This window comes from Lepidothrix coronata, unplaced genomic scaffold, assembly GCF_001604755.1.
Source record: "Lepidothrix coronata isolate B3197 unplaced genomic scaffold, Lepidothrix_coronata-1.0 Scaffold29, whole genome shotgun sequence".
In the NCBI taxonomy this organism is placed as follows: Eukaryota; Metazoa; Chordata; class Aves; order Passeriformes; family Pipridae; genus Lepidothrix; species Lepidothrix coronata.
The window spans coordinates 4,276,917-4,299,585 of NW_016690209.1; the positions used below are offsets into that span (position 1 = coordinate 4,276,917).

The 22,669-nt window shown below is 43.7% G+C and overlaps 1 protein-coding gene across 8 annotated transcripts in view; it reads left to right on the forward strand.

Annotated features, from left to right (window-relative positions):
* The window catches only part of LPP (LIM domain containing preferred translocation partner in lipoma), a 319,465-nt gene that overhangs the window by 100,906 nt on the left and 195,890 nt on the right, over positions 1-22,669 (forward strand). For all 8 annotated transcript variants that reach the window (XM_017810600.1, XM_017810598.1, XM_017810605.1 and 5 more), the window contains one exon: positions 16,465-16,666. In XM_017810600.1, coding sequence (XP_017666089.1) covers positions 16,474-16,666 — 193 coding nt within the window. In that variant the 5' untranslated portion in view covers positions 16,465-16,473. The remainder of the gene's footprint in view (positions 1-16,464; positions 16,667-22,669) is intronic.

Here is a 22,669-nt window from a genome sequence, read left to right on the forward strand (position 1 = left end):
AAATAAATGTTGTAGAACATCAAGTAAAATTGTTTGGAACAGTTTAATAAAAAAATATCAAAAAAAAACTTTGTTTATCTATGTTACACTGTTGAGATAAGCCTGGTCCTACCTAGGACTGAAAATTTCCTAGGTACTTTGAGTCTCTCACCTATCTCATTCCGGTCATTTTGTCCTCTAAAACCATCGTGGCCAAGTTCAAGGCTGGCACTGGTTGAAGTCTGGGCTATTCACATGTCAAGTTTCACCTGAGTGTTTGCAGGACCCACACCCGAGGTGTCATCGTGATGGATTCTGCCTGCTGAACCTGGATGGCACTGAGCAGAAAATAGGAAGAGGGATAAAAGATTGTTCCTGCGCTCTGGGAACAATTGAGACAGAAAATTGCTTCCAGGATTTCTTCACTTTTCCACAGAGGGTAATCAGCCTGTGTAATTCTCTGCCACAGGAAATACTGCCTGAATCTGTTACCCAAAGACAGCAAGCAAAATTCAGATAACGGCCTGAATACCAGAGGTGCTGCAGAGCAACGACTGTCCCTTAGTCAGGGTTTTTTTAGTGTAGTGGCTGCTCTATATGTCATGGGATGTCACAGTGGTACAACTAATATGACAGATAATTGAGTAATTGCTTAGATACTCGGCATGGTCTGGTACACAGTTTGACTTTGGTGCCCTAAACAAGGAGACAAGTTTGTATGCTGAGGTTGTAGAGATGAAGTTTTGCTTAGTGTGATGCTCGGGTTATACCCCTGAGATTGTGGGGGAGGTTAGAGCAATTCCAGGGGGGTTATGGATATCCAGTAACTTCAGTCCTGCTCTTGGCTCATTTTTAATCTTTGCTTCATAAAGGTAAGCAAATCACAATTTCTGCATCTTTATTTGTTAGTCTGGAAGATAGGGCAGCACTTGGGCTACTTGGCAGGGATTTGTGTTAAGTTTCTAACAAGGACTCTCAGACGTGTTTTATTCCAACTTTTATAGGAAATTATTTAATTTTTTTACTTAAGTGAGAATGATTGTAGCCAAATCATTGCACAAGCATTATACCTGCTGGGCACTGAAATTTGATTCCTGAATTTCCATTAGCAGGTCATACTGGGCCAAAGAATCTTGAACCGCTAGAATAGAAGAGAATAAAACAGAATGGAGTTGGTGTTTGGTTATGGGCTCTGGATGTCATTGTTCCTGACTGTTCATCTGGCTAATGTTTGCTTTTGTGTAGTATTTGTCTGTGTCTGTGCTTCTGTGCACATGGGGAAAAGGAGGACAAATATCACTGGGGTGGATTAGCATTAAAAAATAGTTAACTGATCAAAGCCATAAAGCTTGTCCAAGTGAATTCTTCAGAGAAATAGTTTTGAATTTCCCAAGAAGCCGCAGGCCATAAAAGCGAAGCGCTATCATTCAGAGATGCAAAAAATCCCATTCTGTTGGCGTGTTGGACCTATTTGTTCCTTTTTAGGAGGGGATTCAAAATGTTTTCTTAATTTTCTTCTGAACAGCTCACTGCTATCCATCATGAGCCTTTGCCAGCTCTGCTCCCCCTCTGTTTTAACCCTCCACTGAAATCTGTATATGCATACTTAGCATTTTGGATGCCTTTTGGTTCTGTGCACTTTGCGGTGGGATAACCCTTACAGAGCATGTCTTGTCTCTGAGCTCAGTGTTGTAAAGAAAGGGATAAATTTTGTCCCCAGTGTCTGAATGGAGGTGACAAGGAAAGCAGGATGCAGATGGAGAGTGATGCCTGAAGGGATGGCAGGGGAGCCCTTTTCCTGATGCCATGTTCTGTCTTGTTACTGGTCGTGCCCCAGCAGGAGCACCAGCCCCACCAGGTCTGCAGAGCAGGTGGGGCAAAGCTGGAGGGAACTGCATTTCTCTCACATGGAGGAGAGAAAGCAAAGCGCATTGTTCGACTGCTCAAAGTTATTGAAGCCTCATTATTGAAGGTTAAGCAACCAGCCTCTGGGAATTGGGCACATAAACTTGCTTTATGCTTATGAAAGTCTCTCTTTCATAGTGTTTTGCTTTGTCGCTTCTTAAGATGTACAAAAGAATGAAGTGCTGGTGTATGGTCCATAGACAGAGTGTTTGGATAGCACGGTCATTAGTAGGAATGAAAATTATACCGTGGTGGATCAGAGCTTGCCAAGAAAAAAAGAAAGAAAAAACTCTCAGAAGACATGAAGTGCTTTGTAGCTGGAAGTGCCTGTTGCCCTGCGAGAACTCAGCTGTCCTTTTCAGTCCCAGTCTTCTCTGATTGAAAATATTTTACTGCCTAATACCTACTAGCTTTTTAATACTGCCTAATTGTACGCACACCCCCCCAAAAGAAAGCCACACATATTTTTCTGCTCTTGTAAATGTTCAGCTTTAGGGCCCCCAGGGAGGGTGTTAATGGCCGTGTCCCGGCCGCCTTTCAGGCAGAGAATTCCACTTTTACTTCCCTTGTGAAACTTGGAGTCTCATTCTCCAGATAACCAAATTTTAACCACATTTACAATGTGTGTGTGTGTATATATATATAATTTTTTTCTTATGATGAGTCCTAAGTATATTCTCCTAGAAACTGAGGTCATCTTTATAACAGGTGGGCAGTGCATGGAGGGCAAAGCTGTGTCTGAGGGACAGGCCTGTAGCTTTCCAAAAGGGATTAGATGCTTGCACAAGTGTGGGCATGACATTTGTCTGTTCCTTGTATACACCTCCTGTGCTTAGTTTCTGTGGTAGAGCAGAGGTAATTTACCCACATAGCAGAGCCATTTGCTACAGTGAAGTCATCATTGTTCAGTTACTAAAGCAATATACAGGCACATCCATATACAGGATAGTGCAAAGTCACTGGGAAACTCATCTTTCTCCTCCAAGATTGTACTTTGGCCTCTTGTATAGGCCATATCCTACCCTCAGATGGGAGCAGTGCTCAGCTGCTGATAATATGAGGAGAAATTGCATCTGAAGCTGAGGGCTCTTCTGCTCAGGGAAGCTATTGCGAAACAAAGCCAGGGTGTGAATTTAAAGTGCAATAGCTGTTCCGAGCGTACTTCTCATGTGGGCAGTCTTATTCTGCTCTGAGAGGGCCTTTGTGCAGTTCTGCTTCATCCAGTGCCAAAGGCACTCTCAGTGCAGAAAGAAGAATGCCCACACAGGGAGCGGATAGCTTTTCCAGGCTATTTCACCATGCTGAGGAGTCCCAGGAGATGCCATGTTTTTATGTCCCCATGAATGTTGCAGGAGCTTACCCTTCATTCAGCTCACCCTTCCACCCGAGCTTTCAAGGAGACGTGTTTTGTGATGTGCATGTGGTGGAGTTGTGTCTTCTGGACCCTGCTGGGTGCAGCTTGCATTACTCATTTGCCTGAAATTCTGGGGCTGATCTCTGGGATCCCTGAGGTCTCGGTCTTCTCTGGATGTTGCTGGTGTTGCAGTTTGGCATTTTGCATCAGTGCCATTGCTTCTTATGGTGTGTCCAAGCTGCTGAAAAGAACTCCTGTGAGAACATGTCTATGATCATGTGTTGTTCCTTTTCATACGAAATCGTCAAGCAAACCTGTGCACTGGGTATGATCGTTATCTGAATACTGTTGAACAGGGAAAAAAAAAAGCCCATCTGTTCTACAAAGAGGCAGTGTAAAGAGCAGGCTCTGTGACTAAATAAATTCACATCTGTTTAGCAGAACCATCAAATGGCAAGCAGAGGGGCCTAATGTGAATCACATGTTGAAACCACAAGTATGAGTGAGATGAGCTGCAAAAGAGAGAGCCTGGAAGTGTTGATCCATGTGAGCAACTGTTGGTTTCTCTCCTTATTCTTTCCCTCTACCAGTTTCCTGAGCAAATGCTATAAAATCAAAAAATCAGGGGTGTGCAAATGTCTATGCATATATGTGTGCATGAGTTTGTATTCCTTGCATGATTAAATGACCTTCCTACATCATCCTGAGCCATTGGATCATAACTTCAGTTGGAAGGGTGCTGGATGGGGGTGGGGCTGCAGAGAAGGGAGAGCGGGGCTGAGATGAAGAGAGCAGGTTGCCTAGTGATGTGAAGGTGCTTCACAAAAAAAATGGCCCTGGGGTAGCTTGTTTTAAAAAGGGACTTGCCTTGGAAGTGATTCCTTAGGATATCCCTCCAGCAGTGTCATTTCAAGGAAGCTGATGGAGCAATCTAAAAGCTTCAAAGCATAGGTTATGCCTTCATGTGCTCAAGCTAATTTCAAAATAGGTATCCCAGTCCTAACAGACTGCATCTTTCCATGGATCAATGTAATTTGTTGCTTAGGTTTTCCCCTTAGTGTTTTAAGCCCTGCAGAAACAAAGGGCAGCTCAAGTTTCTGTATTGGTTGCATTTGCTGTTTATTTCTTTTTTGCATGCCAGGAACATGTCAATACAATTTCAAAACTTAGTATTTTTTGTGACTTAAGGCAGCAGTTTATAACTTAAAAACATGAAAGCTTTGGGGATGTACATACAACTCAGGTGCCTCAGTTAAGGTTCTTTGGCTGGTCTCCATAGCCCCTTGAAGTGTCCATGCAGAGGAGCAAGCATCTTCTCTCCCACAGGATCTCATGAAAAGAAACATGCAATAATTGTAGTCTCAAATAGTTTCTTGTTGCTGTCTTGCCTTTTGTCCTAGATATTCTGCAGTAAAGGAGGCCAAACTTGTGGGAGCAAAGAGTGATGGAAGATAGGCTGTTAGACCTGATTTGCACAGATTCTGATCTCCTGCAGCTCAGTCTGCTCTCTTTAGCTGACAGAGAGCTGTGCTCATACAGCTCACCTGGGATGTGAGCTCTGCAGGAGTGCACTGGAGGTAATGAAGCACTTAAGGGCTGACGTGGTTGAAGGTCCCCAAGGAATGATTAAGGTGTTGGCAGCTGTGTTACTTTGAAAGAGAAATATGTGCGTTACACAGCAAAGGCATGCTGAAATGCCTTTCAGATGCTTAGTTGTGTGTGGGAACATGCTTTGCCTTAGACCTGTGAGATAGCAGTAGCAACTATTGAAGGGCACTTGATAAATGGAGCTGTGTGTGTGCTTACCAGCTGCACGGCCCAGCTGCCTGCCCGAGCATAGCTCAAAAACAAGTGGTTGCCAGCAGTGGCTAAAATGCAGCAGCATGTAACTATCTCTAGATACATTAAAAGTTTGGTTCTTCCTTCCCTCCAAAAGTTCCCTCTGCTCATGATTCATTTCCCCTCTTCCACCACCCGCCGCCAGTCTCTTCCCTGAAGGTGCAGTGAGAAGGTAAAAGAGCGTTGTAATGTTTTCCTAGAGACTGTCAGGTTTGAGCTGTTTCACATCTAGGGAACTGATGTGGCCAGTCTAGTATGAAAACTCCTTTGTCACAAGAAAACTTCCTACTGATTTCTGGAAAGGGGAACAAATGATTAGTTTGGGTGGTCAAAACCAGAAGACACTAATGTGATGGTAGTGGAGCAACTGGAGTCAGCTTTTTAATATGATGAGCTTGTTTAGCAAACTTGCAAGGCCAGTGTGGATGCCTGGCTGGATTAACTTTCTAGCACAGTGGTTTGCACTAGTTGGGGAATATCACCCAGAGCTTTGCATATTCACTGTCCTTGAATGAACGGACACAGAGTTAAAGGGGAAGAGTAGCAGTTTCTTGGGTTGGTGCTTTGTGGTTTTATGAGTTTCAAAGTAGAATTGAAAATTAAATCTCAAACACTTGTCTTCTGTCGCAAGTTTCTATTTGGAGAAGAACTAATGTTCTACAGTTACTAAACCAGAGATTTATCTTGATGTGCTCCAGAGTGTCATGGTGTGCTTTGCCTTTGCTTTTAGTATTCTTCTTCATCCATTTCTCTGTGCTTCCAGAACCGCCCTCTTTGAATAGGTATCTTCTCAATGAGCTCTATGTTGTGTTTTTTGCAAATAGCATAGAGGTAGCTTATATCACCTTGTGACTACCCCACATCCTGTGTGGCCATGGACATTGTGGAGCTCCTTCAGCTTAGGCACTGTCTCAAATTATGCCTTTTATTCTCCTTTATTTCTTGATGAAAGGGCTAGAGAATTCTGTGAACACCCAGTCAAATATGAGTCCAGTGTGTCCTGTCATTGCCAGTAAAGCAAACTGGATATGGGGCTGCTTCAGGGGGAGCTTGGACAGTAGATTGAGATGAGTTATTGTGCACCTTTACTCCCTGCTGTTGAGGCTGTTAACCATCAAGGAGGCTGTCTTGCATCCACCAGTTGAAGTGAGATGTTGAAGAGCTGGAAAGGGTCCAGAGGAGGGTCAGACAGGGACCTAGAGCACATGGCCTACAAGATGAGGCTGAGTGCTTTGGCTCCTATCTGTCATGGAAAGGAGGCAAAGAAGTGATCCAATGGCAGCCTGTGACTGCTGCCAGGGGCATTGTGAAGATGACAGAGCCAAATGCTTCTGTCCAGATGGCAAAATGAAGTGCCATGGACATGCATAATAGATTGGAAGATTCAATTTGAGAGCTGGAAAAACATTTTCATTGGGAAAGTAGTGTAACACTTGAACAAATCACCAGGTATCAGGGAATTCTTCATTTTGGAGGTTTTCAAGGACAAAGCCACAGCAAGCCTTATCTAGCATTGGTGATAGTCCAGTCTCCTGCTAAAAGCAGAACTTGGTAACCTGCAGAGATCCTTTTTCTTTCCTGACAGTACTGCAGGCTTTTAGCTTCTTAAAGGAGGAAGCACTTAAATCTTTATTTTTGCTTTGTGTTGCAGAAGGGAGACAAGATGACACTGGTGTGCTCATGTCTTGATGATGTCATATCACCTGTTGTCGTGAAACTCAGAGAACTGTAGTCTTTTTCTGACTGTTTATACAAAGGGCTTTGTGTACTTCCTTTCCTACAGTTTTATGCACTCAAATATCTTACTTTCATTAGCAATCTCTTCACAGCATCAGTTCCCAGTAATCTGGCAGCAATCACTCTTCAGTGTGTTAGGATACAGGATTTTCCATAGGAAAGAAGGCTATTTCCTCTGATTATTTGCAAGGTGCCATGGGCTGAGCTGTCAAAAGTGAGACACAGGTTGGTGAAGTGCTCTAGAAGAAGTCATCCAGGGATTTGTTGTAACTGAAGCTGTGACTTCCAGGATGGCTTGGGATCTCGGGCAGGAAGAGTTAAGTGGACCAGGTGGAAAGAAAAGAATGAGGGATCAAAGATTTTGATCCTGGACACAGTTCCTGTCCATGAATTGATTTAATTGCTTGCTTTTTAGGCATTAAAGAATTTCAAAGTCTGGATTGTACTGCCAGCTCTTTGAGGTGTCACAAGAAGTGTACGATGGCACTGGACCTGCACGTGCTTCCTTCCTGAGTAGGGTCCATGCTGTGCCCGTGTTCTGGGCTGCAGCTCCTTTTCCATTCACAGAAACCCGCTTTATGGTTTGGGGTTCAGAGTGCCAATAGCAGATATGTTTTCTTTCAGGGATAACAGCAGCTCACTCTTCCTGCAACCACAGCTAGTTTAGAAGAGCAGCAAAGTGCAGGGACCCCGTAGTAAATTGAAAACCCACCTACACCCACGCTAGCCTTGCTTAGTAGGACCTCAGGCTGTTTCCTTGTTCACTCCATCAGTTTCCCACTGAACTCAGATCCCTGCTATCTCTCCTGAGGCTGAGACACACACACACACCCCCAGAGCACTCTGCAAAGCTAATACAATTATCTGTGTGTGACAATATGCTGCCACAGTCCAATTTTGTCCCACTGGGGTCTTACTGGTATCTCATAGCTGACCTGAATGTTAGTTCTGCACAGTTCCTTTTTGTTTACAGCCAGCATCAGCATCCAAACTCCCTGAGCTTGCTCTGACAGCCTTAACCTTGCCATCTCTTGTTGTCCTGTTTGCTTTTCTCTTATGTGGGACTCCTGATAGGCCTGATTCCAGTGCATCTGCATTGGTTGAGAAGTTCAGTCCCTTAATCATTTTATTTGATGGATAAGCTCTGTGTTGCTTGGCAATCCCTCGCTGAAGTAGGAAGCCAAGTACTGAGCTGTGCTATAGGCAAGACATTGAATATGGTCACAAAAGGAATAAAGGCAGCTTTTTTTGGCAAAGAGGTCTTGAAATAAATTGTATGCAGGAAAATAGTATTTGTGCAAGGGAGCTCATGGTCTGAGACTCCCAAAATAACCTTTCTGCATCATTCTGCCTGTTTTTGCTGTCTCTATTAATATATTTCCTCTCTCATTTTATACACAAAATTCTGAAACGTTCATCTCAAACTTTTCATTGTGGTGTAGCAGCATCCTCCCTAACTTGTAAGTCAGGTTATCGGGAAGAGAGACTTTAACAATTGGAAGAAATTTGTCTGGCTCGGAGCTACCTCCTGGCTCAGCTCTTTAGGTTCAGCCATAAACTTTGCCGTATTTGAGTAAGCCAGCAGGTCTACCTCCTCCACGGCAATTGCCCTGGGGTTTGTTGTGACCACAAGTAGCTGAGTCTTTGGGTTAATGTTTTATCCAATATGATTATGTTTGGAGTAGCTGAGGATTGTCACAAGCCACGGAATTCAGGAATCAGCTTGCTCTCTGGTGAAATTTTAATCCAGTCATTAAAATTGTATTAGATTATCTAGATCTATGTCTTTACTTCAGTGCGCATGGACCAGTCAAGTTCAATTTATTGGGATTTTAAAGCCTAGTCTGTTGTCAGACAGCAGGATGTGACATGGCTGTAAGAGGAAGATCGTGTTCATCAGTTTTTATGTGTGTGTTTTGCAGCAGCAATCAAATTCAAATAGCCAACATCTAATCCCAAAACTACTAATGCAATTATACAGGGAAAGCAAAGAAGTTTTATGTTTAGTTTGCTCTTCTACTTTTCTATTACTGAAGCTGATATAAGAGAAATGAGGTAAGGGGGGAAACTTAAACTTGACATCAACATCTTGGTTGATATCAAGATTGTCCCAGCAGCAGGGTTTTGGTGTAAGAATTATGATGATATTGGGTTGGTGTCTGATGAACTATTTTCATGATGATATTAACCTGTGTCAAGCGTCTTTGTACCAGAGAAACTTCTTTACCATCACATCTTTGCAATCTCCACTATGAACTTCCTGTCTTCTGTTTATGTCTGAGTAATACTGTAGAAGTTGTAGTTGCTTTAGTATGTACAACTAAAGTCACATCCCAAACTGGTGTAGATCTGCTGGCAAAAAAATGAAGTGTAAATGCAGCTATGCTAGGAGAAAAAAGGTTATTTTCCAGGTATTGGTTATTGACTTTCAAGAATGGGCACAAACTCTGTCCCTTTCCAAACCATTGTAACTAGGGAATAAGGAATATAATGTTGCATTGCCAGTAGGTGATAATGCTGGCGGATCTTAAGGGGGATACAGTAATTGCAAACCAGTTTGAGTACAGATAAAGTCCCAGCAGGAAGTCTGGGGTTTTAGATTCATAGAATAGCATCATCTGCTCCAGGAATCTCTGGAGGTTATCTGGGCTAACGTTACTCAAACCTTATTCAGGGTGAACTTTGAATTTAAGTCAGGTCTTCTGGAAGATCCCATGGAAGTTTGATTGAACCTGTTAAAGCCAGAGTGAGACATTACCAGACTATATTCTTCGAGGAATAATTCAGCATAAGCAGTGCTCTAACTAGGTTTCTTTCTCCTTTAATTCCTCTGATTACATTAGTGATGTCCCACAGCAGGAAATAGGTAAATGCTCTCAGCCCTATTTAACTGGAGAAGTGACTTTGATTTCATTTACTTTTTTATTTATTTTACTTTGAGGGAATTGGAATGAAGATAAAAATGCCTGCCTTATCCAGGCAATGGAAAGAAACTCTGAATCTGAGGGGAAGAGGCAGGGTTTGAGGGAGGAGCTTTTTTGGACTGGTTAATATTACAGGACTTAAATTTGGAGAGATATTGTGCAGATCGGCAATGATTAAGAGAGTTCCAAAGGAATCCCAATTTCCCAAATCACATAATTTCCCATACGATGTAAAATAGATGAGGATAAGTAGTACCATATGGGAAAGATATCCCAGGAGAGCTTGTGCTGAGTTTATAAGTACCTATGGCACTTCCTATGTTTGGTTAAAGGCCTCTAATGAGATCAGAATTTTGACATTGTATCCTCTTTTGAAGGCCACAAGAAGTAGGAGAGCTTCATGGCTGGAGATATCAGCCATAAATGGAGAAATAAATTCATTTAACATTCAGAGGGGAACAGTACCAAGAAAAAAAAAGCAGCATTGGAAGTTTGTAAAGAGCAAATCTCTCTGGTCAGCCCTCAGTTACTGCATTTGACCTAATTAGTGGAGTGGAGGTGATGAGGACAAAGCGAAGAACTGTATTTTAGCAGGGCATTTGGATTTGCTGTTTGGGGAACTTTAGGCAGAAAAATTAAGACAAATCAACTCAGAGACTTCCAGTCTTGTAGGTTACACCTCTAAACAGAAAGGGGCAATGAATGAGTGGCATGATTTTGTGTTCTGAAGGGTGACCTTTAAAACTCAGCTGAAAGGTGAAGTCAGAAGTTTTCACTTCGAGTTATTTTACATGGATGAAAGAGAGAGTAAGGAGGATGCAGTTTGCCTTTCTACACACCTCTTGTAAGCCCTTAGAGACAAACTCGGGTTATCTAGGGAAGATGACGTCTGGATCGTGTGTCAGAGAAAAGCCCCAGCAAAGCTTTCAGTCACATCTACTGTCGAGTATATCTGGTCAGTCCTTTGACCTTAGGAGTGATGGTTCACTGTGCATGGGTGATACTAAAACAGAACATCATAGACCTACATCAAGCCAGTGAATTTAGGAAGGTGTGGGATGGAAGACAGAGCAGACTGTCTGGAAGCACAGACGGTTGTTGCTCGTTTTTTGTTAAACACTGTTGCTACCCACTATGAAGCATTAGCTTAATTAACCCGGGGACAAAATCTTCTGTCTTGATGAAGTCCATCAACATCCAAGGAGTATTTGGTCCATGTTATAAATACGAAAATGAAATGAAGATTTATTTGGGTACAGTCTAATCACAGAAAAGCGAGCTTGTCTCAGAGATGAATATACTAACAATTTTAAAAGTAGACAAATTGGTACTCTACCTTGTCATTGCTTATCTGATGTGAGGGTAAATTGACTTAGAACCCTCCTTGTTTTACCTTTGCTTCTCAAAGGTGAATGACATCCTGTAATTAAAAGCAAAAACAAGCTCTTAACACCCACACATTTAAAAAAAAAAGGCAAAAAAAACCCCAACCTTGTCAGGCTTTTATTACTGCTTGGTGTTATCTTCTATTGATATTCCTGGTCTGACATTTTTAGATAATGCGGTCTCAGCTTGGGATTCGTGGATTCCAGTTCCTCTGCTGTGGTGTATTCTTTCATGGTTAGAATTTTCTGAACTTGCAGCATTAAGATCATTCTAATGATAGAACCAGAACACACTGTTTTCCTTATTTATGCAGCGTGATTTCACTCTTTGCTCTTAATGTTATTTATCATAGTTAGTCTGGTCTTATCCTCTGCCTCCAAAAGTAGGTGATGACTAATGCTTCCAAGGAAGGAAGGCTAACAGAACCTCAGACATCCACAGCTGATTTCAGTCAGGGTTTTTTTTTTTTAATATTATTCATCATTTTATCCCTTCTATTTTAAGTTGCCATTCTTGAAAAAATGATCTTACTCTGTCATCCACCATTTCGCAAAAGGTAGCTGAAAAATTGAAGAGAATTCAGAGTAAACGTACATGAAAGAATTGAGAAGTCTGCCCTTTACAGGGAGTTTAATTGATACTTAATTTAAATGTTTTAATTTGATTTAACCAACGACCTGGCTGTGTTCTGAAAGGATCTGCATAAGTAAGAGTGGCAGGTCTGTAATGCAGATGACAGGAGCATAACAAAATGCAATGGTTGGAAGCAGAGCTAGCTAAATTTAAAGCCAGACATACAGGAGAAGTTGTAATTATGGTGCTTAATTGCTTGTCCAAACAATTTACCTAATGCAGTGTTGGATTCTCCAACACTTGCATTGTTTCAATTGAGGCTATGTGTGCTTCATAAATATTCTTTAGCTCAACAGAAGCTTTGTGGAGCAGTAGTTGGGTACAGTTCAGTGCAGAAGGGCTGGTCGAGATGGTCAGTGAGAAAGGCTTTCAAAGCAGTGACGTAAAGAAGATTTAGGGGATTTTTTTTCTGGGATGGGGCAGTGAATTTGGGAAGTGGGTATTGCCAGAGTGGTCAGTGAGTAAGGACTCACAGGAAAAGCTTGTAGCAGTCAGATCAGGGACAGAGCTGTTAGTAGTTACTGCTGACCAGGGATGGCTATGGGACAGTGGCAGGCAGAATTTCAGAAGGCTTCAGCCAAGACAGGGAGACATGGCACTGATGAGGAAGCAAAAGGTTGTTGACCCTCTGGGAGGGTTCCCAGGGACAGGGGCTCTGCTAATGAAGGCTTTTCCAACCTTGCTGTGTTAAATGTTGCATGGCTAGATTTATTCAGGTTTGCCAGGAAGGGGCTCATTGAATGCAAACCACATCTGAAGAATGATTTGATTGGAGCAGAAATGTGGGGGCAGCTGTATATTTAACCTATAGGTTAACTTTTCAGTGAAAAATAACTTTTTATGGAAGAAAATACCTCAAAAGTGAAAGGTGTGTTTGCTGGAGGGCCAGAAAAGCACTGCCATTATCTACTGGAGATTCTCATTCAAGTGCAGGAACCACAGTGACGCAGAGACGGTGACATAAGAGTAAGTTTAGAGTAAGGGGATTAGTTATAGGCCCAGGTTTCTCTGTCCTGTTTGATTACTTGCCTACATCACAAAATGTTTTGCTGCAAAGGAGCTTCTGCCTGAAAATAGGCAATATTGCAGGGAATGGAGAGGGAGCACTGATGGCTTTGTCTGAACTAGCCAGGGTTCTCCACCATGGAGAAGTCTGCAGAGAGGTAGGAGGCTGTGCCTCTCTCCAAAACCCTGTCCCTTACATTCTTCTTTGCTTTTGGCCTTTTACCAGTTGACAAAATGGGGGTAAAATAACAGTAAACCCAGAAGTTTAACTTCAGCTGTTAAAAAGAGGTTAATTCACTTTCTTTTTTTATAATCTTGTAGAGTAGTTAGGCTAAATTTAATTGAGGCTGGGGAGCTGGAGCTGGAACAGATGAGGAAAAGGGAACTTGCTGAAAACACTGTCAAGGCCCAGATAGCAAAAACAAGTAACAGTAAATGCATAACAGAAAATGAGAGGGGGAGAAAGAGGAAGAGAAAAGGCTAACGGGGAAACAATTAGAAAATACCACCACGGCCAAAACAAAGGCGTTAGAGGTTAGCTGAGAGGAAGCGTGCCAGCTTACAGTCAGCAGCTGAGTTACTGCAGGGTGTTCCTCACACTCCCAAGCTGTCCATAGGAGCGTTCTGCTCCTTAAGCTCATTCACTGAAATTCTCATTGTCTTCAGCCGTCCTCAGTGCTGTGCAACCTGGCTGCTGAGGCAGACATTCTTGGTTTGTGCATCGTGCAACCCATCCTTGCCATCAACCTGGCAGACCATGAGAGCTGAGTGGGACCAAGGCATGCTGCCTGGGAGGTGGTTAAGGAACGTTCCAGAACAGCAATGGTGATAATCTAGTCAGTACTGGGATTTTTTTTTTCCCCTTGTTTCCTTTGAATCAGAATGGAGATAATGTCCAGGATCTGAGGGTGCTCATGCAGCAGGATGCTCTTTCATATGAAATATCAAGCCAGAGGCTGAAAACCTGTTAGAATTAAACTCCAGGATGCTTTTAGCAATGGGTAAGGTGCAGTTGTCTTCTCATGTAATAACTCTGAAGAGTGAAGACTTGTTCTGTTTTGCTCTTAGGGCTGAGTGCCCTCATTGCTTTCTGATCTTAAAACCTAGATAGTTGCTTGAATTTTATTGCTGCTTTTACAGTTTTGAAGGATGTGGGAGGAGGAAGCGTCAGTGTAGGTGAATGTTACTGATGGAGTGACAGTCATTTTCAGGGTTGGTGTTGTTAATGGGAAGTACCAGGCAGAGGGACCGTGGTTCCTGTGCCCTCAGCCTCCACCTGTCATGGCTGGTTTGCTCCCCAGCCCTGTGGGGAGGATCTGCCTTTCACTTCTTGCTTTCAGAATGATGCTCTGCAGTCTTACCATAGATTTGGATGATAGGCAGACAGAGGAGGAAAGTCACATCCTTGCAGCTCAGCCTTGGATACTTGTCCATCTCCAGGCTGCCCCTGCCATGCTCCTGTCTGCCTCATTTCTAGCCAGCCTGTGTCTTTTTTTCACTGGTATTGAATTCCTAGTGCAGCTGGCTCACTTTCTAGTATTAGAAATTGTCAGACTACTGTCTGCATGTCAAACAGTCAGACTGCATGGCCAGGAAGAGACAAAACTGTTGGGACTAATGTTTGGCACTTGCCAGTTTCTCTCTCGTGCAAGGAGTGATGGAGGTGGAAGATGACTATAAATTGTCTACTTTCTGGTGTTGGGTCAGCCATTGGGACTCAAAGTAGAAATTACTCCTGAAGTGGGAAACCTGTTACCTGAAGTAAATTTATCATGCTGGAATAAGCACTTGTGTATATCCATCAGTTTAAACAGTCACTGCTGTTAAGTGGAAGTTCTGTTCTTGCACTACTATGTGGAGACCTTGATCCTTTCCCCTGACTGACTCAGCATTGCCAATAACAAATTGGTAGGACATGGTTATCCATATACAGGAACCCACAGGAATACGTTCTCTAGTTTATACCCAAGAGTCTTCATTTGCTGCTTTGATAAAAGGACTCAATGGAATTTGTTCCACCATGAAGCTTGTAGGATGCAGCCAGGATAAGCTGGCAAAATACCTCTGCTCCTAATTCCTGAGAGCTTAGTCTTGACATTTCTAGTGATGTGTGAGCCCAAATTAGGAAATAAAAAAGGGAAACAGTGTCCTATCTGCTTTGTTTTCTCTAGGGCAGACTTAAATATGATATCAGGTATGTCTTCTGCCTGCCTAAATGGTCTTTGTAATCCTGGGGGCTGGTTGAAGAGCTCAGTGTTCCTTGTTTCTTGGAGAACTATGTGTGCATGGAAGTCTTAGCTGTGAGGCACTAGGGATATGCCCAGACAGGCTGGGAGTGGCCCCTCTGAGGGGGTCTGCACCTGCCAAAAGGCCACCTTTCATCTTCCCCCTTTCTGTTTCCCACCCTGCGCTCGGGTAACCGTTCACACCGGTACAGTCCTTGGTGGCATGCCCAGCAGAGCTACAACTCTCTTGCAGCTCAGCCCCAGCAGATTGCATTTACTGCTGCAGTTAGAGACCACCTCTGTGTGAATCCAGCAGCTCCTCTGCTTTGTCCTGTTGTTCCCGGGTGGAAATGCCTTTCTGCCATGGCAGTCTGCTCATGTCTCCCATGGTTTGGTGCACTGATCTGTTTCCATGAGCAAAACAAATCTTTCCTGTTTGGGTCACAGCTGCCTGCTGGCTTTGGTGGCCTTGAGGAGTTCTGACAGCAAAGCAGTGTGTGGGCAAAAGTGACAAAGTGCTCAAGAGCTCCAAAATTAGCATTAGCTTTTGTCTGTATGGGGTCTTAATTTCTCCAACACTTCTCAAATCCAGCTCCATAGGATCATCTGATGGTACTGTGGGACTGTCGTTGCTACCCAGCAAGTATGGTTTGTGTGTGGTGAAAAGCACTTGTTTATTGCAATGAACAGGATTTTTATGGGCAACATTTTCAGTAGCATCTGAGTCCAGTTCTCAAAAGTGATGTAGGCTTTTAAGAGGCCAAAGCCAAGATTTTCATAAATAAGTAATGATTTGGGCTGCCTCTGTTTTTTGTTACACAAGTCAAGATGTCTAAAAGGAGCCTGGTTGTCAGCAGTTGTGGGATTCTGGCATTTTTTCAAAATTGATATGCTTTTAAAATGTCTTAAGCTGGGCATTCAGAAATGGAGGCATCAAGAATGATTAGCTGCTTTTGAAATCCTTTTTCTTAAAAGTCTGAATGAAAATCACTGGGGCATGGGGTCCTAAATGACATGTGAAAAAGTGCTAAAAGTGTATTTTGGAAGTGTCTACCTATCTGTGACTAGACTTGTCCCCAGAGCACCTGCACTGTTGTACTTTAATGTACTCACAAAAGCCTAATAGGGAAAGGCAAATACATCACTACTGTGCTGAATGGGTGGTGGGATTGATGGGCTGCTTCAGGGTATCAACCTATCTCTGCTCTGGTTTGAAGAGGGAAAAAACAATGCTTTTTGTAGGCACCAGCAATAAGCTAATCAGCAACTCTGACCTGCTGGGAAAAGAAAGACAAGTTTGTATCTAAAGTCCTATACATTAGGAGCAATATTGTCTAAAGTGAAGCATGCACCAGTTAAACATATTAAAGGGTTTTGTAGGTTTGGTTTCATAAACCAGCAGAATAGTAGGAATCCAACTGTTGTTTCCCCAGCCTAAATTCCTAATGCCCGTGTGACTTTTTGCCTCTCCTCTCAGATCTGAACCATGTCCCACCCGTCCTGGCTGCCACCCAAGAGTACCAATGAGCCTGTTGGTCATGTTACTGCAAGGATGGAGACCACGCACACCTTTGGGACTCCCAGCATCTCAGTGTCTACCCAGCAGACTCCAAAGAAATTTGCACCTGTCGTTGCCCCCAAACCAAAGTACAACCCATACAAGCAACCGGGAGGTGATGGTGAGTATTTGTTTTTTTAGGAAGGAACCACAACTAATTCAGAGAAACTGGCTGCTAACACAGGTTGTTCCTGACTTGGTCTTTGTTGGTGAGTTTGTGGGAGCCTCCCTGTTTCAGATCATTCATATCAAGAAGAATGTGAAGGTATCTCCTACCCTTGCTCTGGCTGCCTACCCTTCTGAGAGGTGTAGGGCTGGGGGAGGACATGGGGACAGGTGTTTCTTGGTTTTAATTGGAAGCAGATCTCCCATGTCCAAGGCTGATACTTTTGAAAGGAAGCTTGTTAGTCTCTGCTGGCATGTGATGATTCAAGGAGCCTGGGCTCGAACAACCCTTTTCAGTATTGATCTATGGGAATATGGGTATAATTGGGGGTTGTAGGGCCTAAGTTTGGCAGAATGAATTTGAAAGTGCTTCCTCTTCTGGCTGGATTGTTTTATTCTTTTCCCTCTACTATGAAACACTCTTGAATATGAAATAATTCAAAGGATATTTATATGACCATTGCAATAGCCTCTGAAACTGTTATGTTAGCAAAACAAATGCCTGCCAGTCACTGTGTGTTGACCTTCTTCTACCTTCTGCTGTAAAAGTCCTCCTTTCTTCATGTGATTGAGCAGCAAGCATGGGATTTGGGTTCCTGGCTTGTGGACACTTGGGGGGAGGGAGTTCCCAGCATCAGGAGTGCATGGTTGGAAGCACCTCTGGGGTTTTCAACTGGAAACCTGCCAGTTGCAGCACCCCAGATGCCCCTGGCTGACACTGGAAAGTGTGTGATGGAACCTTACTGCAGCAGAAACAAGGAGAAAGCCAAGGATTTTAGGAAAGAGGGGTAGCTGTCTTGGCAAGGCATGACCTTTCTGTTTGTGGTGATTTACTATGGTTAGAAATGGGTGGAACACTCTTCCCCTCCTCCTCTGCAACCCTCCCTCAAAAGAAAAGCTTAGTTGTATTAAAGAAAATTGCCCAAACAGCTTTCGTATATGATTTTGGATGCTCTACTTTGTTCCATTGTCATGTTTTCCTCTTTTGTATTGAGTACAATAAGTTAAATATCATCTGTATATTTTTTCCTCTTACTGCTCTATCTTTTGTAAGTTGTATACATTTTCAGGAAGACTACAGAATAATGGAAAGGAGAAATAAAAACAAAGGAGCACATTAAGTCTTGCACTTGAGTGATTTTGTGAAGTGAAGGATAGCTTGTAGGAAAGTTGGAGAAGTCTGAGTGTTTTGGTTTTTTTCCTCTGCCACGCTAATTTCAGAGAATTCAGAACAAAAAAAGAAAATGTGTTGGAGGGGGAAAAGCGAAGTCTTAAGCACCTGTTCTGCTGCCTTCAGTAACAAAACTTAGCGAGAAATAGGAAGAGAAAGACATTTGGAATTTTAAAAGTAAAAAATAATCCACTTCTGAAATGCAGTGAAAATGTCACCTTCAAGTCAAGTGGAAATTCTTATTTTTCTGACTCTCTTGAAATTAAAAATAATAATGGAAAATAACCCTTTTTTTTCCTAGGAAAACTGTTCTCGATCAATCACTTATTTTTGGGTGAAAAAAGTCAGTATGTCTTGTCAGTGCTTTAGTGATTGTGGGTCTGATTATATGTGACTCAGGAACATTATCACCCTCTAAAAATTCTGTGTTTCTTGGCATTTGGGGAAGGAGGCTTTCCCAAAGAGCACAGCAGGCACTGCAGGCTGAGAAGGGGAGACAAGACACACAAACATTTCTGATGCAACCCTGAGTGTCTGGTCCCACAAACAGTCAGGCATCACCGGGTCTGTTGGAAACTGGGAGACAATCAGGAACTCATAGGGGGACTTCATCAGTGCCAGTCCCTTGCCTTGTCTGATGCTGGGCATTTGGGGATCCTGTCGTTATCTGACAGGCCTGGAAGAGCTAAGGGTTGGCCAGGACCTGGTCAGAGACAGGCTTAGTGATGTGACAGCGTGCCTGCAGCTTAAGCTAATCCACTTTCAAAAGGTGACATGCTGCTGGTCGCTGTCAGCAGCCCGTGCAAAGCCATTACCCAGCCATATATAACCCTGAGAACATGAGGCTTCTGGGATCTGGCAGGCGAGAGCAGAGCAGTGAGAAATATTTAGCCCAATGTGCTTCATTCACTTTCTATGGCTCCCTTCTCCAGGCTTCCTAATTGTTTTTTCAATGACCTCCCTGCTTTTGCAGCAATAATTCATCCTGGGAGACAGCTCCGTGCCCCGCTGGTTCCCTGCGTACGGGGGCGCTGTGAGTCATTTTGCCTAAATTTGTTCTCTGTTGGTCACGGGTCTTTCCCATCTGGTTGGCTGTGAGTCTGTAGGTGGGAGAGCTCCAGGATCCCCTCACACCCCGGTGTGTTTTCATCCCTCCTACCCTGCCAGAGCTGCTTTGCTGGAGGAACATGGGGTCTACCTGCTTCCTTCTGCCGGAGATGAGTGGGAGCAGCGGCGCCGCTCAGGGGAAGGGCTGTGATGGGGCAGAGGGTCACTGTGCACGTCACAGCATTGCCTGCCCCAGCAGTGTTGCTGGAATTGGTTCCCTGCAGCCTTTGACAGCTGGAATAGTATCTGGAATCTCTCTGGGAGGCTGGTGAATTTTGTTCCTGGTAATTTCTTCAGCCTGTTGCTTTTAACATTCAAGATTATGCATCCTCTGGCCTTGTGTTTCTTTATTATTATTTTGTTGGTGTGTTGCTTGCATATGGAGGGTCTGTCTGGCTGATCACATTTGTGATTTTATTTCTTGATCATATTGAAAGCACAGGGAAAAGACACTGGAGTGACAATGGAGCAGGTACTGTGTGCACATGTAGGGGGAGTGACCGTATCCCTCTCTCCCTCCCACCAAAGCATTTCCTTGATCTCACCTTGACTTTGATTTTATTTTTCTTTTCCTGACACCTGCACAAAAATCAGCCAGAAGGTGCTGATTAAAAGCTACTTAATGGAACTTTAAAGGAAGTTAGAAATGGTTACATGACTGAAAAAAGTGAAATCACAACAGCCAACAGTTTATAAACCAGCAGCGTTTTAATGTAATTTGAAGCACTCAATGCGTGTGTGGTTTAGACCAGTGAAGTGAGCAATTTTGCTGGTGCTGCCAGCCCCCTCCTTGCTATTTGCCGTGCTGAGTTGCTGCAACTTGTTTCAGGCTATATTTATCCACTCATCAAAGCAGAGACCATTTCTTTCTATTGCAGAGATCTGTTTTGGGGGCCCCTGGGTATGACTGCAGTAGTGGTAGAAATAATAATGATAATCATCATTATCATCATCAGTAAGACCAGCTCTGCCTAACATTCTGCACAGGTCTCTGCCATGCAGAGAGCTGAAAAGGCGGGCACAGCTGTGTTTTTATAAGTCCTACAAACACCAGACCAGACTTCATGTGCTGTGGTCTGGGCTGGGTTTCTGGAGGATTTAATGCTTCCATTCCCTGCTGTGATGGTTTGCAGGGGATTAACCTTGCCTGATCCTGGGAGGCGTGAACACCAAAGCTTCTGGGAAGTGCAGGTGCTCGTCATCTTACACAATTCTGTATTTACCCCACAGAGAGAGGAGAGCTGTTTGAGCTTGGGGAAGATGTTTATCTACAAGATGAACAAGTGTGCATTGGGAGGAAGTGTAGCTGCTGATGAGTTAGGCTGGAAATCAAAATTAGATGTCCAGACGTTGAAGCAGGAGCTCTAAAAGAGTTTAACCAGGGTCAAGGTGGTCCTTGGGTGGAGCTAGATGTAGTTTGAAGATTGAGAGCATCTTCTCTTTGTGCTTGGAGAAGATGAGTCCTGAGATGGATGAGGCAGCATCCAGCCATGGGTCCTGACAGTCCACTTCTTATATATTTGGCTTTTTCCATGCTCATGTGTTTGGTGTTATATGTCTCCTCCCTCTGCTCCTCAGCAGACCCTGTCCAGCTCTGTGCGTAGCAGGGTTTGTCCTCTGTACTCACGGACCAAAAAATCTCTTAAGCAAAGTAATGCCTTTTTCCAAGGAGTTCATATGTATTTTGTTTCCTTTAAAAGCATTGGATGCCCCATCACTGAAAGTCCTCAAGGTCAGGTTGGACAGGACTTTGAACAACCTGATCTAGTGAAAGATATCTCAGCTGATGGCAGGGAAGTTGAATTGGATAATCTTTCAAGGTCCTTTCCAACCCAGACCTTTCTGTGATTCTGTGGTTGCCCTTCCTCCTTTCCCTGCCACTTACTTCTCTCCTGCTCTCCAGCTTTTAGACTTAAATTGGTATTTTAGCATCTTCAACAGAGCTGGAGCCTTACGGAAGCGCTGCCACACAGCTGTTCCCATCTATGCTGGGCTCAGGAAGATGGAAAGGATTTATAGCTTGCAGATGAAGCAAATTCCCTTTTCTCCTCTTTTTCCTAGTTCCAGAAAATGGGGCCTCACCCTCAGGGCAGACTAAGGAGGCAACTGGTGTGGAGTGAGGTTGGCGATGGCTGATCCACTGGCTTTGTGCCCACTGCCATGGGGCGGGTGGTGCTGGTGTGGGATTGTGCACTCCATGGCATGGGGAGGAGAGCTGGCAGCTGCTCCCAAACAAGTGCTGCTGAGGCAGGGCAGTTGGGATGTGCTGGGATGTACCAGGGGTTGTGAGGCCAGAAGCAGGGGCTTCAAAAATGTGTAAAAATCTGCTGTCAGTCTTGAGGTTCTCAGAAAAGCCAGAGTCATGGCCACTGGATGGCTTGAGCACAGTGAGTGGCAAGCTTTGCGGTGTGATATGCCTTTTGGTTTGGATCCTTCTGGCTTGAGCTTGTTTTGGTAACCATAAAAGCTGTTTTCCTCTTGCCTTTCCCCCTCCCCTCCAAATAAAGCTCTGCAAGTCCCAGAAAAATGACACTATGCTGATACAGGTGGAGCACAGTGGTGAGCTGGGGAATCTCAACTGGATTGCAGGGTTGGGCTTCCCAGTCCAATATTTGTGAGCACTAGCACACCTCCCTGTGGGTTGAATGCACTCTTCTGCCACTGTGTGCAGTCACTTGAAAGATGATTTCATGGTGATAGGGAAGGGAACAAGTCCATCCTTGCCTAATGGGAAGTACCAGATGGTTGCTTGGCTGCCAAGAGATCTCCTGCTCCTGCAAAGATGATCATCTCCACTCCCCAAAAAACCAAATTCCTCATATTCTTGCAATGTCTTTTGTCGTATGAATCGGATCATGCATGTTTCTGAAGCTGCCTGAGACAGACTGAAATGCTGCAGTGCCAGCCCTGGCCAGAAAGGGATGTGCAGCCAGCATCCCTCACAGGGCAGTCACTTGGTTTGTGGGGCTGCCTCATGCTTGGATGTGCTTCTCTGTCTCCCTCTGAGGCTCCCAGGACATTCTTTACAAAATTAGCCACTTTGGTTTATGCAGTTGGGTTCTAAATTCAGTGCTGATGTCTTTCCTTGTAGTTGCCACTTTGGTGCAGAAACAGTTATTATGGATTTAATAGTGGAAACTAAATGAAGGGATGAAACTCAAAGCAAGCTCTTCCCTTCTCCTTCCTTTCCTTGGGTGCCTTTCAGATATGGTGAACAACAGGTCTCATGTGAAGGTCTTTGAAGTTTTACTTACTTCTTTTTAAACCATCTCCTTCCATTTACCTTGGTTGGTGGACTAGGCAAGTGACTCATGAGACAAGGCACAACAGCAGGATAAACTCCAGGATAAGGTTATGTCGTTGACACCAGTGTGTAAGCTTGAACCCAGCTGATCCAGGTTTCCCAGGCCTTGACTCTCCATGCTCTCCTTCTCTTCATGTGTGTAGAAGCTTTTGAACACTAGCAAATTATGTTCTGCTATGTCTGTAGGGGACTGGGAGCATGAACTGTCAGGCTGTTTATTGTTTTGTTAGTGTATTTTTTTTTATAGGCAGATGCACATAGTGGTTTTTGTTTACAGCAGCTGCTATCAGTAGCTCTGCCTTAATTTTTGAAGCTTGGGTATGGATTTATTGGACTAGACACTCTGTTGTAGCTTTGCTGTTCCCATCTCTGCAATC